Genomic DNA, 20,644 nt, shown 5'->3' on the forward strand with positions numbered 1-20,644 from the left:
CTGTAGGTTGAATATATTGGGGAAGGCTTAGTCCTCTACTATTGTAGCTATGTATGGAATTATATATGGAACATGTCTGTTTTAGCATTATGTCTTTGTAATTAACTGCACTTATAGACTGGTTTCCCGTGTGTATTCAGAGGGCAAGATGCTTAGTCCCTATAGCCATGTCCCTATCAGACGACTACAGTGTCTTTATCTTTCTGTCATGTAAGCTGTCTAAGCAGTCCATGCTGAAGCTGACTATGCGTTACGATTACAGCTCTGCTAGAGGGACAAATTGACAACTGGCCATTTTCACCTGAAACAACTGTTCTTTGTTAGAGGAGTGGCATTGTTGATCTGTAGAGATCCATTCTAATTCAAAGGGAGCTGCAGTGACTCTGTCTTAACCCTTTCACTGCCGCACTACCAAATGGTTAACCCTTTCACTGCGACAACGCATAAGGTTAACCCTTTCCTATCACACTACAGCAGGTTAACCCTTTCACTACCACACTACAGAAGATTGTCCCTTTACTATCTAAGGGTTAACCTTCTGTAGTGTGGTAGTGAAAGGGTTAAGCAAGGGTAGCCGAATGGCTTTAGCATAACATTGTACACTGACTGCACATTCCTGCGTGGAGCTGTGATATCTGTGTCTGAAACGGCTCTGCCTCAGGCGTCTTATAACTGAAGCCATTTACCGACCTCCGCAACCAAATTAGTTTGAGAGAAAACACATAGTATCACAAATGACCAAATATTCAGTTTGTCTAAACATAACTAGAGTTGTGCAGTGATATAGTACACAGAAAAGTAAAAGGGACCTTTTAACCTTTTAAACCGTTTTTTTTCTGCCGAAAGAAACTATACCTTTATGGCTGCGTTCGTACAAGTGGCGAAACATGTCGACACAGATGCTGTGAAAGTGATATTTTTTATTTTTCTACTTTTTCTCCTATTTTTCTGTATTTTTCTCCCATCCCATTTTAGTCGTTATGCCAATTCCCCCCTCCCCTTCCTAGTCGTTGCGCGCATTATCCCCCTACTTGCCGGTCTAGGGAGCCCTGAAGTCTTTATGCTAATTCCCCCCTCCCCTTCCTGGTCATTGCGCGCATTTGCCCTCTACTTGCCGGTCTAGGGAGCCCTGAAGTGTATCGGATGCGTCCTCCGATACATAGGAGACAGCCAGCAACCTGACAGCGAGGACTCTCACTGGGGAAGTGTAACGCGTTGGAGGATCACACTACCCTCACCAGTTCCTTCCCTTGCTGTGCAGGCGCCCTGACCGACCTGTAGGAGTCGCTGTTTACAACGACCAGGATACCACCCACCGGCTTCCCACCCGCTGACACTGCCAATTGTGTCAGTATGACGACCGGCCAAGCCGGAGTCACCGGTGACAGCCGGATTCGATACCAGTGTATCTGTGGTGGTAGACAGACGCTTAGTCCGCTGCGCTACCCGGCCGCCTTGTGAAAGTGATTTTTAAAGTGACATTTTAAACTCGTTTTCAGTACACTCAAAAAGATAGGGGGGCAATTAATAGAAGATTATTTATTGGATATATCAAGGGAAATATTTGGTTTATTTCTTGGGCAGAGATGTTTGACGGTGAAACTCTGCACAGGAATGTGTCCTACACTGCAATCGGGAAACCTGTCTATAAGATTGAAATGGATGATGTTGCCTCTTAGAAGAGACTTATGTAGGTTTGCATGTCCTAGTCTCCCCTTGTATTGTGTTTTTATTTGTCTTTCTTCGTGAGTGTAGTAGAGTTGTGTTATTCCTGTGGTTTCGTGCTTCATGCCAAAAGCCCTTTTTTGTTACGTTGTTATTTTGTTTTTGTTTTTCTTCTGTTTTTGTTTCCTTTCTTTTTTTTCGCTGTCATTTCCATTTCCCCCTCCACCTTCTCCTTTCCCTCCGTCTGTTCCTTTTCGGACGCCTGTCTGTCTGTCTGTCTGTCTGTCTGTCTCTCTGTCTTTCTCTGTCTTCCCTGTCACCCCTGTCACCTCCCTCCCTCCCTGTCCTAAAGGCATAGCCCTGCCCTCATCCCCTCCCCCTTCACTGACTCCTGCTACTACTGACCATGTAACGCCAGGCTCCAGCCCGGCAGGCCCCACCCCCTCCGGCCCTCGGGACGTCGTGGCCTCGTTGGTCTCCACCCGCTTCATCAAGCTAACCTGGCGCGCGCCGGCCGAGCCGCACGGAGACGAGCTCACCTACTCAGTCTACTACAGCCAGGAGGGCACCAGCAGGTATGATGTACACTGTGTATATACACACTGTGATCACTACACCCAGGAACTAGTATACACACTGATTACTACAGCCATGAACTAGTATACACACTGATTACTACAGCCATGAACTAGTATACACACTATGATTACTACACCCAGGAACTAGCATACACACTATGATTACTACACCCAGGAACTAGTATACACACTGATGACTACACCCATGAACTAGTATACACACTGATTACTACAGCCATGAACTAGTATACACACTATGATTACTACACCCAGGAACTAGCATACACACTATGATTACTACACCCAGGAACTAGCATACACACTATGATTACTACACCCAGGGACTAGCATACACACTGATTACTACATCCAGGAATGCACTCGTATACATACATGCACACACACACACACACATTTATGTTGTCTACTACACCCAGAACTGCACTAGTATACACACTACTCTGACTACTACTACTCTGCTGTATACACTATGATTACTACAGCCAGGAAGACACTAATATACACACTACTCTGTTTACTGCAGCCAGGATGACACTAAGAGGCTGTTTCCACCTGGCATTAAGATTTGATCTGGGTGATCCCATCACAAGTTGACAGCTCTAGTACGTCTGTTCACACCTGGTATTAGAATGCGTCTCGAGTGACTCACTTCCCCACTCAATATGCTAATAAACACATAGGCCTACGTCTACATTACTAAAGACACATGCAAATTAGATAATAAAATAGAGTGCATGCAGTGTTTCTATTACAATTTACAATGTTACTGTGAAATCCCTTTCATTTAGAGAAACTGCACAACTTTTCAAATGCTTCCCCACAGCGAGAATGGAGGGGCATCACACTAAATAACCAGCTGCCCAGTTATGATTTTCATTATAATGTTATGCACTGTTCGCCTTGATCACCCCCCCCCCCTTTCTCTCTCTCTCTCTCAACTACCTTCACGTTTGAAATGAATAAGGAGGCGAGATGATCCGCGTACAACAGTGCCATTTACACACGCATAAGCTACTGTATCTACTCGTCAAATCTCTTATCAAAGCTATGAAGACATGGGAAACATGATGCAGCTAATATAACCACTCTCCAGGTGACAAAGCTTTAGGATGATCAGAAATTATATTTCAAAGCAATAGAAGGATGACCAGCGAGTGTCTCCAGCGATGAAGCCTGTCTACAAAGTTGATAGGCCTATCTCATAAAAAGCACATAGCACTTTCCTTGTGCATTTATTCCATACTAGGGATTTATATATTTCCTAAGAATAAGACGTTTTTGACCTGGGAATAGAAGCACACAAACCTGGGAAAATGTACTTGCTTTTAAGGCATAACTTCAGCTACGAGTCAAAATGCAATGGTCATAATTCAGTAAGCAGGACTAAATTAAACAAGGAAATATACATACACCTATGGGTTCTCAACCCGACAGCTTAATTTGGTGTTATATTAATAATCATTACGGCAGGCGGTTAGGTGGCCGAGCGGAGATTGCGTTCGTCACCAGCCCCGGAGCTGTGAGCTGGATTCGCCTGTTCGAATCCAGCTCACAGCTCCGGGGTTGTCACCAGCTTGGCTGGCCGTCTGCACTGATACAATTGGCTGTATCAGAGGGTGGGAGAAGCTGGCGGGGTGGGTCCGGGTCGTTGTAAACAGCGACTCCTACAGTTCGGTCGGGGCGCCTGCTAAGCGCGGATTGGACGTGAGGGGGATAGTGTGGTCCTCCCACACGCTACGCCCTCTCAATGAGAATCCGCGCTGCCAGGTGAAAAGAAGCGGTGATTGGCTGGACGTGTGTCGGAGGAAGCACGTGGTAGCCTCCACTCTCCCAGATGATCTGACTGTGGGGGGTAAGTGCGCAGCGATCAGGAAGGGACTGGGAATTGGCATACGACTAACATTGGGATGGGAGAAAATCGGAGGAAAATGGAGGGGGAAAAAGACCAATAAAAAATATATATAATCATTACGGCAATAGAGCGCCATGTATGTAATTAATCAGCATTAGAAACCCTTAATATACGATTATATGATGAGGCGTAAAATCAATCCATGAGGGGTGGATGTTTCTAGGGGGCGAAGAGATTAATGGGATACTGGAATATTATTCCAAATCGGGGAGTTCTTTCAACATATAGGCCAGAACACAAAGACCTGCCTGCGGAGCAACATGTTGGATAGGATATTGAATGACTTCCAGGAGAGTTGAACCAGGGCAGCACACAGTATTTTTTTTTATTAAAAAAAAAAAAATTTCCCCTCCTTTTTCCGTTTTTCTCCCATCCCAATGTTAGTCGTTATGCCAATTCCCAATCCCCCTCCTGGTCGTTGCGCACTTACCCCCCCCCCCCCCCCCTACCGTCGGTCTGGGAGGGCGGAGACTATCACATGCTTCCTCCGACACAAGCCCACCGCTTTTCACCTGGCAGCGCGGACTCTCACTGGGGGAGTCTAACGTGTGGAAGGCTCACACTACCTCTCCCAGATCCTTCCCTTGCTGTGCAGGCGCCCCGACCGAACTGTAGGAGTCACTGTTTTACAACGACCAGGACCCACCCACCGGCTTTCCCACCCGCTGACGCTGCCAATTGTGTCAGTATGGACGGCCGACCAAGCCGGAGGTACCGCGGCAGCTGGATTCGATCCCACTGTCTCTGCGGTGGTAGACAGACGCTACTGACCGCTGCGCTACCCGGCCGCCCATCGCACACAGTAGTTTTAATGGCCGGAGGGTAATGCTTGGTCATTCCTTTCTATGTATAGTTTAATATAGCAGCGTACTCGATTATAGAAACTAGAGATGTCCGATATTATCGGCCGATATTGGCATTAAAATGTAATTTTAATGAAATTATCGGTATCTAGGGGTGTAACGGTACGTGTATTCGTCCCGCGAATTTAGGGTACGGCCATCACGGTGCGGTACGCTCAGCCATACGGAGAATACGCCGCGCGTCGCCAACACACACACACACACCGCGTCGCCAACACACACACACACGCAGCGCATCGCCAACACACACACACACACGCGTCGCCAACAAACAACAACAACATTCTCCCCCGCCGGACTCACGCTGATCAAATAAAAAAAAGAAACATACTTTTTCGGACTGATCATCTGAGCTCCTCTCGACTCCAGTTTAACTGCTATTGTGTTTAAATCCAAATAATCCTCTGCCATTGTTGTGTAACATGTCATCTGTTCTCTAGTATTCATTTTGTGCAGTTAAATCCTCTCTAGAAGTGAAAGTGAAACTTACCAAGCCTATAAGTTGTTAAAGGGGCACTAGGCAATTCATTTACTCTGGATGCGTGAACACAGAGTGACACCAGTATCACTGACTACCACGGCAAGCCTATAGAACATTTTACCAAACTCGTACCGAACCGTGACCCCAATACCGAGGTACGTACCGAACCGTGGCTTCTGTGTACCGTTACACCCCTAGTATCTGTGTAAAAAAATTATATATATATATATTGTATTTCTTATTTTTTTATGTATTTAACCTTTATTTACCCAGGCAAGCAAGTAAGAACAACTTCTTACTTTATTAAAAGTATGCATAATGTTGTGTTAATTCCACGACAAGAGATATGTAATGTTACTTACTTACTTAGGCCCATTTCTCCCAATGGAGCATAGGCCATCTACAACTTTTCTCTATCCAACACGGCTTTGGGCTGTCCTTTCTGCCTCCCCCCAGGTAGTTCCTCGTCTTTTGAGCTCCGCCTCAGTGTCCCGCCTCCAGGTGTTCTTAGGCCGCCCTCTCTTCCGCTTCCCCTGGGGATTCCAAGTCAGGGCCTGTCCTGTAGTACTGGTAGCCGGTTTCCTCAAAGTGTGGCCTATCCATCCCCACTTTCGTCTCAGGATCTGCTTCTCCACTGGTTCCTGTCTTCCTTTCAGCCATAGTTCCTCATTCTTGATTTTGTTTGGCCACCGGATCCCAAAGATGCGTTTCAGACGGCTGTTTATAAAGGTCTGTATCTTCTGCAATGTTCTTTTTGTCATTCTCCAAGTCTCTGAACCGTAGAGAAGGACGGATTTTACATTTGAATTGAAGAGCCGCACTTTGGTTGTCATGGCGATGTCCTTGGAGGACCAGATGTTCTTCAGAATGATGAAGGCTGCTCTGGCTTTGCCTACTCTGGCTGTGACGTCACCGTCTGTGCCGCCCTTCTTATCCAATATGCTGCCTAGCTAAGTGAAGGAGTTGACTTCCTGTATGGATTCATCACCTACTGTGACTGTGTTGTTGGTAGAGGTGTTGATCATCATTAGGTTGGTTTTCTTCCTGTTTATTCTCAACCCAGTCTCAAGGGATGTAGTTGCCAGCTTGGTTGTCTTGTCCTGCATCCGATTGTAGTTGTGTTACAGGAGAGCCAGGTCATCAGCAAAGTCGAGGTCATCCAGTTGTGTCCATAGGGTCCACTGTATGCCGTTTTTCTTTCCTTTTGTGGTAGTCTTCATAATCCAGTCTATGACTAGGAAGAGAAAGGGCGATAGGAGGCATCCCTGACACACACCGGTCTTGACTTCAAAACTCTCTGACAGTTGGCCTGCATGTAAAACTTTGCATGATGTTCCTTGATAGGTGTTTTGAATCAGAGTGATGATTTTCTTTGGGATACCATAATGCCTCAGCAGTTTCCACATAGTCTCTCTATCCACGCTGTCAAAGGCTTTTTCATAGTCTATGACGTTTATGTATAATGGAGAGTTCCATTCGATGGATTGCTCTATAATGATGCGCAGGGTGGCGATCTGGTCCATGCAAGATCTGTTGCTCCGGAAGCCTGCCTGCTGGTCTCGAAGCATGGGATCTACAGCAACACTCATTCTGTCCAGTATAATTCTGTTGAGAACTTTTCCCGGTACTGATAGAAGCATTATTCCTCTGTAGTTGTTGCAGTTGGTGAGATTTCCCTTTTTTGGTAGCTTGATGATGATTCCATCTTTCCATTCTTCTGGAATATTTTCTTCCTCCCAGATCTTGGTGAAGAGGGTATGCAGCATATCTACCGCAATCTTCAAGTCGGTCTTGATGGCTTCTGCTGGTATTTCATCTGGTCCTGCAGATTTTCCGTCCTTCGTTGAGATAATAGCTTTTTTGATCTCTGCTTTGCTGGATTTATCACAGTTTATTGGAAGTGTTCTCTCCGCTGGTGTAATGTCTGCTGGCTCTGTCGGGGCTGGTTGGTTCAGTAGTTCTTTGAAATGTTCAGCCCATCTTCTCCGCTGCTCCTCTGTTGTTGTAAGTGGGTTTCCCTGTTTGTCTTTTACCGGTTTGTCCGTCTGTTGGAACTTGCCTGCTAACTTCCTAGTGATCATATAGAGGTCTTTCATGTTGCCTTGCCCTGCCACTGTTTCTGCTTGTTTGGCTAGGTTGTCTATGTGATCTCTTTTATCCTTCTTAATGCTACTCTTCACCTCCTTATTGGCTTGGGTGTATTCTTCCTGTGCCTTTGCTTTTGCTGATCTTGTACTTCTTCAGACGTAGTTTTATGATCGCCAGCATGAGATGATGGTCTGATGCCACGTCTGCCCCTCTCTTGACTCGTACATCTTGCCATGACCTCCTGAACCTTCTGTTGATGCATATGTGGTGTCTTATTTGATTCTCAGTAACTTGATCTGGAGATCTCCATGTGGCCTTGTGGATACGTTTGTGGGGGAAGATGCTGCCTCCTATTACCAGTTGGTTGAGGGAGCACAGGTCTGCAAACCTTTCTCCATTTTCATTGATCTGCCCCAATCCATGTACGCCCATGATGTCTTCGTAGCCCGTGTTGTTGGCTGTTGTTGAAGAGAGATATGTAATGTTAATTACCTGAAATTATTCCGTTTTTTGGGGGGGGGAAACCCTGCATATATTGGTATCGGTTGATATCGGTATCGGAAATTTAGTCATTGGGGGCCAAACACGTAATATTACGCGTTTCACCGCCAACGCTTGAGCGCCAAAAATGTAATAATACGTTTTTAGATCCTTTGATCTTTTTCCTTTGATCCCCGTTCTAAACGATCATCCGGATCACTCTAGCCGTCCCTGGCTCATTTGCCTACGTTGGAATTGCAATGCCGATCAAATCTCACCAGGTGGCAGTATCGCCTACCTTTTTAACTCTGATAGAAAGGGATCAGTAGAGACAATGAATGAACTGGACTATCAAGACTCTGAGGGGGGGGTGCTCCAGTAGCACACCATGTTACCGCGCTGCGTCGCGGGACTCCGTGCTGCGTCACGGATCTGGTTGACTCCGAGTTCGATTCCCGGACTCGCCGTCATTTGCCGAATGTCTCCCCCTGCTCTCTCTCCCGTTTCACCCTACAACTGTCGGTCATGCTTGACCAGAAAAGCGATAAACGCTAAAAAATAAAGTAAAAAAAAGAAAAAAAAAATACTCTGAGGGGGAGGAGCTCTTGCAGAGCAATCGCTAGCAGATCTGCTCGCCTCAAAACCTATAGTTTCCCGTAAACACGTGTAATTACATATAAACGAGTATTCGCGATCACCGATGGGATCATTGGAATTATTCTTTTTGGAGTTACTTCTGGCTAAGGTAAGGACCCCTTATGTCTATTTTACCGAACCTGAAACATGTTTCTGTAACGATCTTACTTTACCGGACCTAAACCAAGCGTTTTCTAACTATCGCATTTTCAGGGTGTGTAGGGTAGGCGGCTGGGTGGCGCAGCGGACATTGCACTCGTCACCAACGCAAGAGACTCTGGGTTCTAATCCGGCTGTCGGCGTTGCCTCCGGCTTGGACCGGCCGTCATACTAACTCAATTGGCAGAGTTAGCGGGTGGAAGTCGATGTGTGGTAATCTGGACGTTGTGGACAGCGACTCCTACAGGTCGGTTGGGGGACGCCTGCACAGCGAGGAAGGGAGATGGTGAGGGTAGTGTGAGCCTCCCACACGTTACACCTCACCAATGAGAGTCCACACTGGCAGGTGAAAAGAAGTGGCTGGCTTGACTCCGCATGTATCAGAGGGGACATGTGATAGTATCTATCAACCCTCCCTAGGCCGACCAGTGGGGGGCACATGCGAGCAACGACCAGGAAGGGGAGGGGGGAATTGGCACGACTAAATTGGGATGGGAGAAAAACAGGAGGAGAAAAAGTGGATAAAAAAAAACTACAGTGTGTAGAAACAAACTCTTTTTTTACATGTTGGACTAGAAATAGTGTCTGTCAAATGAGCCATACTATTGTCTCCATAGCTAGAATATACAATAGCTCCGCAAAGATCATGAAATATCGTGAAAATGGTCAAGAAAAGCTGGCGCTAGACAGTGAAAGATGCGGAAAGCTTGTAGCGCTTAATGAGTTAAGAGTTGGACAATAACGGTATATCGGATATCGGTAAAAAAGCCTATATTGAACATACCAAACTCTATTTTACTTTGTTCAACCAGATTTTAAGTTTTTTTGTTTTTGTGGCAGCCCGAATGTAGCCTATATATGGGCATTTAAAAAAAATGCAGACATCGCAGATAAAGCCAGCTCATGCAATTTGAGAACCAACTGGAGAAGAGAAAAAGGAGGAAGAAAGGGACAGAAGATGGCGTTCTCAATGCATCTTGGGTCCCACCTGTACTTGGAGCTGTCCACTTGTGATCCCATCACCCAGATCAGACCAGGTGGATAGTTGGATACAGCCTCTATTATACACACTGCTCTGTCTACTACATTCGGGACAGCACTGGTATACACACTGCTCTGTCTCCTACAGCTAGGATATCACTGTCTTCAAAAACACATTGAATCTCTGTCAATATTTGAATTACATGCATGTGTGGAGTATGATCTGTGGAGTCAAAGCATTTAATGTGTGTGTGTGTGTGTGTGTGTGTGTGTGTGTGTGTGTGTGTGTGTGTGTGTGTGTGTGTGTGTGTGTGTGTGTGTGTGTGTGTGTGTGTGTGTGTGTGTGTGTGTGTGTGTGTGTGTGTGTGTGTGTGTGTGTGTGTGTGTGTGTGTGTGTGTGTGTGTGTGTGTGTGTGTGTGTGTGTGTGTGTGTGTGCCTCCCAGGGAACGTGTGTTGAACACTAGTCGTCCAGGGGAGATGCAGGTGACCATCCAGAGTCTGATGCCCGACTCAAAGTATCTCTTCAGGGTTGTGGCTCACAACAGCAACGGCCAGGGAGAGAGCTCAGCTGCACTCAAAGTGGCCACCCAAGCCGAGGGTAAGACACACACACACACACTCATTTATACACACTACGTAAACAGGACACATGCATCCATATAAACATAAGGACAAACTCAAACTCGTTCGTTGGATATGGAAATACTGAAAACTCACCGGACGAATCGGGTAAACATAAAAGTAAACACAGGCGTTTGTACCACCCAACATACACACATATGAATGTGTGCACACACTCCCCTCAGACTAACAGACAGACCCTCTCCCCTCCAAACACGCATACACAAATCAAATGTATTTGTAAGGCCCGACAACACACGTTAATGTCCCCATGGGCCATACACGTCTTCTTTAAACAATCAAGAAGAAACTTCACAATAAGTCAAGAACAAAACAAGAACACCATAAGGTCCAAAATATTTAAAATAAATGCAAAATAAATGCAACACTCCCAGACATACCCCACGCGAAGGTAAGGGAAAACTCACTAAAACCTAGCAATAGGAAAAAATGCACACACACACACCACAGGGGGCTGGTAGTGCAAGGCATCAAGGTAGACCACCCTGCAGCAAACCAGAGGACAGCTGTCTTTTCCTCCTCCAAGCCTTGTTTACTGCCTCCCATGTATTCAGCTGTGTGTGTGTGTGTGTGTGTGTGTGTGTGTGTGTGTGTGTGTGTGTGTGTGTGTGTGTGTGTGTGTGTGTGTGTGTGTGTGTGTGTGTGTGTGTGTGTGTGTGTGTGTGTGTGTGTGTGTGTGTGTGTGTGTGTGTGTGTGTGTGTGTGTGTGTGTGTGTGTGTGTGTGTGTGTGTGTGTGTGTGTGTGTGTAACTGAAATAACTGAGCTGTTCTCAGATCATTGTCGGCGTTAATGTATGAGACTTACTCAAAACAAGTAATATATTCCTCGTTAGTCGTTACTAATTTCAAAAGTAATATTATTACTTAACTTTTTACTCTCTGGGAGCAGTAATTCATTAGGCTACACGTTGTGTTACTTCCGTTACACCCCCCCAGAATTGCTTCCTTTTTTACCGTCACAATTGGGTACAACATAGGCTACTTCACCTGTACACCTCTGTGTTAAGGACAGGGATTAAAGTTATCCGTCGTACGATAGATTTCCATCAATTTGATTCCAAGTCTCAATGGATTTTCCGTCAATTGGCTACCTCAGGTATAATATGATTTGTAGAGACATACAATCTATTTTGATGTCGGTATTAGGTAGCCTATATAAATTATATATAATAGCATAGCCTACATATAGGCCTTTATCGGCTACAACTATGCGACAGTAACTTGCGCATAACGCATGGCACAGACACGGAGCCCTGCGAAGCCTGCATACAATAAACTAACTTGATCGTTAATCTAACTGTTGTCCTTGTATCTTTACGCTTATGAAAACATTAAATAATATTTATAGGCTATAGCCTAGCCTACCCTTGTTTGGCCATAATAGCCTATTCTCAAATGGCTATCCACTGTGGGCTATCTCCTTTCTGATGGACCAGTAGCCTATATCATATTCCTATGTCTCCAAGGAATCGTGGGGCTCTGGGGAAGAAAGGTTGAGAACCCCTTCTATAGCCTATCCTTTATAATGTTATAGGCTATTTTATTTACAGTAGTCTATTTATGATTTTTGCCATAGCCGGTCTCAGTTATGCTGTGGCTGAGACGGATCGGGATTAAAGGGGAGATGAAGCGTTGAACAATATGAGCCTAGTTTGTTTGTTGTGTACCTTGGGTAAGACAGGGTCCTATAATCAAATGTGAAATCCTGCTTATTTGTCTGAAAACCAAAATGTAATTTCCCCATTTTGGCCATGGGCGGCGCCATTTTGATGGTGACGTCACGGTGATGGTTTGGGCTGGCTCCCGGTTTACACAGCTGGTTAGATAGCTACGTAAATATGGAGTGTCGTGAATAGGGATGCCCCAATCGATCGGCCGATATTCAGTATAAATATGAGATTGGTGAATTCCGATAATGCTTTATTTTCGCCGATCGTGAAAACCGATCGATGACATGCAAAAAACATGATCCAATTCTCTTCTCTCTCTCGCACACAGCTGCTGCTGCTGCAAGTAGCCTCCAGCTGCAAGGCTATTGGCTGCTGCACGCCTTGCCCCTCCCCCTCCCAGACCCATGTCAACAAATGCTCTGGCAATAGTCGAGTGGCGTCTATACTTTCCGTAGCCGCATTTCTGGCAAGACGCTCTCTGATTGGCCGATGCCTGTTTCTACACTGGTTAAGCTTGGTTAAGGTTAGAGTTTGTCTTAGAGCGTGACGGCAAGTTCTTTCGACGGTTAAGCTTAGGCACTCTTTCGAAGTTGGTTAAGGTTAGAGTTTGTCTTAGAGAGAACGCCAGGTAGTTTGCAGGCTGTTCGATGCGGAAATGGGCAAAGACACAGCTCATCACGCGATTGGGCAACAGTGGCCAATCAGAGAGCGTCTGCCAGAAATGCGGCTACGGAAAGTATAGACGCAGTCGAGTGCATGAGACCTCCGTTAGCTAGGTAGCTCACGTTAGCTCACTGTTTAAACAAAATTACCCAGTAAACTATTCACTTTAGTTTAATACATGAGGCGTTGTCTAACGTTATCTAGCCGGCTAGCAGTAGCTACAGATAGCTCCTGATATCAATGTCTTATAACATAATTGACACCATTTGTTTTTGCAGCTGTTGGCTAATAACTGAACACTGAGAATATCTTATAAGTTTCAGTTCATAGGAAAATACTTTGACTTTTTTTTTTTTTTTTTTTTTACTTCTAATTTTACTATGTTATTTTATTTCATACTTATCTTGTCTTGCACAGTCTCTGGAGCGCAACAGTAAGAAGCATTTTGTATAAAAGTATTCTGTACTTCTGTATGACAACTATTAAAGAAACTTGAAACTTGAACTTGAAACTTGAACTATAATGGTCAGAAGTAAATTAACTTAGATACTGTTATGCGTAACACCCAGTACTATTCACTTTACTTAATTTTTAAGATTAGATTAGATCATTTAGACCGGACTTTGAGAATGCCTGTGTTAGACCTACAGTATAATACTGCCAGTACCATCTCCGTGACGTCAGCATTTAACGTGAACAAACATGGCGGCGCACTGGTTGATTGACATTCTACATGAAGGGACATAACAAATAGTTTTTTCTTAAACGGCATATTTTTATAACGTGATTTTTTTTCTGTGGTTTATCTCTATACTAATTTGATGCTATGACTATGTTTATATCGCTATGCAACATCACCCCTTTAATGAAGCTGCTAGCAGACTGCTTCTCTTAAGGCTACGAATTAAAGCCACGATTGAAAATAATGTACTTCCTTTCTTGACAATAGCCTATAACAATAATACAAGAGAGAGCATACAAGAAGAATGAATCTCACTGCCATGTAGCCTCCGCCATGTGTTGCCTGCCTATGTAATCAATAAAAACTTGAATTCCATCACGTCTGTGCGGGAGCTCACAAATAGGCACACAAGCCGACGTTATTAGGCCTAACTATATAGCCTACATCAATAAACGTCACACAAGCAAATTACGCGTTACTCCTCGCCACTGAGAGATTGAGCTGCGCAGGTGAAAAGATGCGACTGCTGTTACCTCAAGTACCGGAGGGGACTTGTGCTATGTATGACTTAGTCCACATTGCACCCGGCTTGTGGGAGGCAAGAAACAGCGTTCGTGACAGGGGAGGGTTGAATTGGATGATACGAAATTGGGATGGGAGAAAATATAGAAAATGGGAGAAAAAGTGGATAAAAAAAAAGAAAGGGGGGGGGGGTGGGAAACGTCGTTTCTGATTATTGATTACCAATAACGGCATTAGCCTCATTCGCTGATCGGCTGGTTGGCTATCAAAGCAAGGCCCGATCGGGCTGTAATTTACGTGAAAAAGCTCTTACCGTGGGCCGGTTGGATCCCAAACAGGATTTCCCAGTTATCGATCGCTATCTGGTAGATCGATATGTCCATTGGCTGATGCTATATTCCTCTACTGCATACTGAATTCAGCGTCCCAAAAAGTATTCCACGCTACATGCTACAGGCATAGCTTTAGGCTAACAAAAAAGTCCACCCATGATGAAAAAAAACAAAACACTGGTCTGTAACAGGGAACACTGCATTATCGAGACAGCGCCCCTATGAGGATCTGGCCGGTAATGCACTTTTCCGAATCCCAAGAGTAGGGTAAATCTGTAGTGCCGCTCGGTGACATTGAGTAGGATATTACAATGGAATAAAAGCCAAAACAACCTTACCACGTATATATACGTGGTTGGCCCTCAAGCGTTTGATCCGAAACACGTATATATACGTGGTTGGCCACGAATGTGTTAAAACGCTAACGCTATTAAATACAAATATACAGTGGAGGTTAAAATAAGAATATGACTTGGCCTGAAAAAAAGTTCAGTCCGGAGATTTTCTTTTTTTTGCTTTAATCCCTGTAAGGGACAACTCAAGGGGCTTTCAGAGCAGATGAGCAGGCTGCCGCTGAGCTAGATCATTGTTTTTAATGGAAGACTGGGCGCAGAGCACAACACTTCTGGTTTTAAAGCTCATTAAGTGAAAATCAGCAGGTTTTTTATTGCAGAATTATAAGTTTAGTAATAAAGCTACTACAGGCTTTATTTTAAACAACTTGTTGTTGTGCTGCTGTTGGGTAGCAGGTGTTTGAAGAGATTTGAGGTCATATTTTCTAAGTGGAAAGTAGGAGAAGTTGGGGCTCCTCTCACACTCACAAAATGATGAAACAGTGCTGATGATTTATTCTGAAATATTAATTTTACCTAGATAGGGTGGAGGATTCTACCTGCCTCCATTAAATATATACGGTAAGTGTAGAAGACTCATCAACACTATTTGATCCTTTGAGTGCGAGAGCCCTGACCTTTGACATTGGATTCTCTTACAAAGTCTTGAGCACAGTTTGGATAGATTACAGATCGACAATGATGCTCTTGTCATCGTTGGTGTTTGGTGGGATTCTCAATAACTATTATAGTATTACTGAAATTGAGGTAGTACACCACTCCACCCAACACTGCAGTCTACATTAAAAGCTCATTAGGAGGATTACACAGAGGGACACATAAGGAGCAGGGTTTTTGTGTCAGTGTGCAAGATTAGACAAACCTAGTTGGCCAGCGCTTGAAGCCACTAAATTCCAGCACTGCTTTGCTGTTTGATGTAGGGGTTTCCCTGATACACCCCCCCTTCCCTACTCTGCCCCCCATACCCCCCCTCCTCCCAGTGCACCTGGTGTTCTGGCTCCGCTGCAGATCAGTCACTATTGGTTTCTAGGTCAGCTGCCATTCCTTTACCTACAGAATGTCCTTGGCATGGGGCGGACACACACAAACTATAATGTCTGCCAGCAAGGGGCCTAGTCACCCATGGGGATAGCAATAGGGGCGGGCCTTGCCCATACAGTACATCTTTGTCATGTGTGTGTGTGTGTGTGTGTGTCCGTTTCTGTGAGAACATATTATGAATGAGGGCTAAAACTGTTGACCTGCTTCCTAACAGCAGCCGTACACCCACTGTGCAACATCATATCTCTTCTCCTCAGAGAGGGACTTAAAACACACACACACACATATTCTCGCTCTCGCTCGCTCTCTCTCTCTCTCTCTGGGACTTGTAGCTGCTGCTGGCTAGTGACCTCAACACACACATAATAAGACACAACCCTGGCTTCTCGCTCGGCCAACCAGACTTAATTAAGTAAACATTGGAAATAAATTCCTGCGTAAACCAAGCATGACTTTTTCTACCTCTCTTCTCATATGCTGAACTTAAAGGAACACACCAACTTTTTGGGAAATTAGCTTATTTGCCATCTACCCTGGAGTTAGACAAGCAGATACATACCCTTTTCTTCTCTGTGCATGCATTAGGCTTAGGGAACAGCCGCACAGTTAGCCTAGCTTAGCGTCATTCACTGGAAGTAGGTGTGCCAGTGTAGCCTAGTTCCCAACAGTCACGAAATACACTCCAAATACAACTCAAACGTTCCTGTAAACATGTTGTGACCTGTGTTTACCACATAATAATAAAAAATATATATAGACATTTTCGTTTTCTAAGCAGATGTATACTCTGAATTTTCTTTTGCCGAACCACTGCTGCCTGGGCGCAGTGATTTCATCACCTCAAAAGCCCTGTTCTTTTTTGAAAAGTTGGCGTGTTCCTTTAAAAGCAAAGAAACCACGCATATGTATTTTCTTTCACCTTGGCTGGTAAGACATGAGGATGGGATATGTATTGTTAGACTTAATCCTTTACATCAAGGGTATCAACAATTCGAGGAAGTTAGCGATCTCTCCTCAGCTCTCCCTTCCTGCTTTTTACACACACTCGCGACTCAAGCACACACACGCGTGTCGCGGTTTCCCTGTCAGACAGCACTTCCCCAGAAAAGAGAGAGGGAGAGACAGATAGAGAGAGGGAGGCTCATACGGTGCGAGTCTCGGAGCGATCTCTCCTCAGCTCTCCCCCCCTGCTTTTTACACACACTTGCGACTCGAGCACACACGCACAAGTCTGTCTCTCTCTCTCTCTCTCTCTCTCCCCCAAAGATATCTGCCAGTGCAGGTGGGTGACTGTCACTCATCTGCGAGTATGGGCGGAGCCCAGCCAAAAACAGCTTGGATTTTGTAAGGGGAGAAAGTGGTGCACCAAAGTACTTGATTAAAAATACAAAACAATGAATTCTATTGAAAAAAAACTTACAGATGGGTTCCATTGATTCACAGGAATAGTGTAAAATTGCCCAAATAGTGAAAGAAATAGCTAAATAGTTCCCCTTTAACACATTGGACGCCAGACCCGAGATAAGTCGGGTTAACTCGCCATCGCTTGGGCACCAAACCCGAGAAAAGTCGGGTTTTCTATCGTTATTTCTTTTATTCTATATTCCCATTCATAATCCATCGAGGGAGCCTGTGTTATCATTGGGAATGAGTCTGAGATCGCAAACGTCCAATACTGCCGCCTTGCGGCCGGTATTGCACATCCTTAACTCTCTGGCTTGGGCTGTATGTCGATTTAAAAAGTCCGCTCCTGGTTTTCCTAGTCGGGCATGGCGAGCGATTATAACGCATGGATTGAGGATAATCAAGCACTCCTGGTTCATGTTCTTTGGTGGATTATGTTGGCAACACGATCGACCTCAATACTTGGAATGGTGATCAGATAATTAGAATATTATTTTTGGAGCTCATCCTAGTCAAGGTAAGGGCTATATGGTATCAATCTTGCGTTGATCGAAGAATCCCTTCCCCGCGATCCGGACGTATGTGTAATGTGTGTGTGTAATGTATTCCGTTGGTGACGATCGAAGCATAGAACCCCCCCCCCACACCCTTTCATGCATGCATGCATGATGAAACATAATACCGATAATATAGCGTTGATTTCAGATTGATTGTTGATCCAGGCGAGGAACGCCACGGTTAGTGAAATCCACTAAACGCTGCATAGCTGAAGCAGCGTTTTCTGGGATTAGACAGAATTACTCTAAAACTATACTCATATTCACCACGGTATAAAACGGGAATGTATGGATGAAAAAATTATTTCTTTTTCACAAATTGAACGATAGATACTTGATGTCAAATGGGCAATAGTTTTATATCCATAGCTATGATATTTAATATAGTTTTAGCCCTGCAAACATCGCCATGTATCCCTATTCTTTAAAGCGCTGGCATTCTTACCACACAGCCCACAGCGACCTCTGGCGCTGAATGTGTTAATGTATTGCGTAATTTCAACATGGAATTAAGGAATATCAAAATAAAGGCACACAAAGAACTTGATCATGCATATTTATTAAAACATTGTATTACAGCACGTTATCAATACACATTTATAAAATGAGGCATATTTAGCCAAAATATGTTGCCAGAACATTAAAAAAAAATTAAATAGCCCTTTTATTTTATTTTTAATTTTTTTACTTGCCAACGTGAGACCCCACTGTCACCTACCTACGACCCCACTTTGGGTCGCGACCCGTAGTTTGAGAACTTCTGCTTTACATGAATGTCAAGAGAATGAAAACAGGGCCCCAGTGATGTGGGGACGGTCTCTGAAGGGATTGAGGGCTATGGTGTCTTATTATGACCACGTAATGGAGGCTCTGGCGAGTGCACCAACTGCTTTGAAGAAGCTCAGAAAACATGTTGTTTTTTGGGCTGGGATCAGTCGGCATATTAATAGATGATGGTCTAGTGAGGCCTGACCGTCAAGATAATACAGAATACTGCAAACATGCCTAGAAGATTGATTCTCACAGAAAGTCATCTTCTCATTGAATTGTGGACTGCGGCAGAGGTGGTCAAAGGCACAATATAGTGGCGGAGTGGGGGTGTTTTTATTTTTTACTTGGTATTTTGTATTTATTAGTTAAGTTTGGATCTGTATTTCTTATTTCTTATTGTCTTGTCATTATTATTATTATTATTAGTGTGGGTGACCTGGCGAAGCCAGGTTGCCACCCACACTATAGAAATCTATACTATTCTTTATTCTTTCTTTATTCCACCGATTTTGCAAACACTACTCTTGCCAGAGCGTTCGCGCCCCATACACGTGAAAGGTATCAAAACGACCGGCTTGCCTATGGCAACATCGCTATTCGAACTCGGAAAGTTTCACCGCACCGTGTGGCTACGAATCGACTTTAAACGGGGAAAATTTCGGTCCCATTGGAAATGCATTGCAAGTTAGAGTGCGGTAGCTGAAATAATTTTTGCGATAATAAATTGCGAGAGTGAACATTGGTCGATGTTGACCACCTTTCATTGGTCGATGTTGACCACTCCCCTGATCATTAGACCATGCCCCTTATGCCACACCCCCTCAGTGTATCTCTTGAACCGTTTGTCGTAGAGACTTGCGGATTGTGCCATTGTACTCGGTAGGGATATCCTCTTTCATTGGTCGATGTTGACCACTCCCCCGATCATTAGACCACGCCCCCTTAGGCCACACCCCCTTAGTGTATCTCTTGAACCATTTGTCGTAGAGACTTGCGGGTTGTGCCATTGTACTCAGTACAATAGTGTGCTAGTGTAATAGTGTGTAATAGTGTAATAATAGAGTGTAATAGTGTGTAATAGTGGTAATAGTGTGTAATAGTGGGTAATAGGGGTAATGTGGGTAAATAGTGTGCTATGCGACTTGCGGGTTGTATCATTGCACTCAGTAGGGATATCATTTTTCATTGGTCTATGTTGACCACTCCCCCGATCCTTAGGCCGCGCCCCTTTTTGTATCCTTTGAACCGTTTGTCATAGAGACTCGCGAGAGACCTCTCCCGTTGGCCGGCGGTGCACAGGCGTCACCCACACTTTCACAATTTCCCCGCGCGGAATTGTCTAGTTGTTGTTATTGTTGATGTTGTGTTGTTCAACACATTGGATGCCAGACCCGAGATAAGTCGGGTTAACTCGCTATCGCTTGAGCACCAAACCCGAGAAAAGTCGGGTTTTCTATCGTTATTTCTTTTATTCGATATTCCCATTCATAATCCATTGAGGGAGCCTGTGTTATCATTGGGAATGAGTCTGAGATAGCAAACGTCCAATACCGCTGCCTGCCACCTTGCACGATATTGCACATCCTTGGAAACTCTGGCTTGGCTGTGCGTAGATCTAAAAAGTCCGGTCTGGGTTTTCCTTGTCGGGCAGGACAAGCGTTTATAACACATGGATTGAGGAGAATCAAGCACTCCCGGTTCATGTTCTTTGGTGGATTATGTTGGCAACACGATCGACATCAATACTTGGAATGGCGATCAGATAATTGGAATATTCTTTTTGGAGTACATCCTAGTCAAGGGAAGGGCTATATGGTATCAATCTTGCGTTGATCCAAGAATCCTTTCACTGTGATCCAGCGTTTGTGTGTAATGTGTGTGTGTAACGTATTCCGTGGTGACGATCAAAGCAGAGAAACCCCCCCCCCCCACCCCACCCTTAAATGCATTCATGATGAAACATAATACGGATAATAGCATTGATTTCAGTTTGATTGTTGATACAGTTGATATAGCGTTGTTTTCTGGGATTAGACAGGATTACTCTAAAACTATACTCATATTCACCACAGTATAAACGGGAATGTATGGATGAAATTTTTTTATTTTTCATAAATTGAACGTAGATACTATCCGTATACT

The 20,644-nt window shown here is 44.5% G+C and overlaps 1 protein-coding gene across 1 annotated transcript in view; it reads left to right on the plus strand.

The window, feature by feature from the left end:
- The window catches only part of neo1a (neogenin 1a), a 360,480-nt gene that overhangs the window by 262,781 nt on the left and 77,055 nt on the right, over positions 1–20,644 (plus strand). The window contains 2 exon segments of the mRNA XM_084337101.1: positions 2,018–2,240; positions 10,309–10,463. Coding sequence (XP_084193227.1) covers positions 2,018–2,240; positions 10,309–10,463 — 378 coding nt within the window.

Source organism: Notolepis coatsorum (assembly GCF_963971535.1).
Source record: "Notolepis coatsorum genome assembly, chromosome: 20".
Lineage (NCBI taxonomy): Eukaryota > Metazoa > Chordata > Actinopteri > Aulopiformes > Paralepididae > Notolepis > Notolepis coatsorum.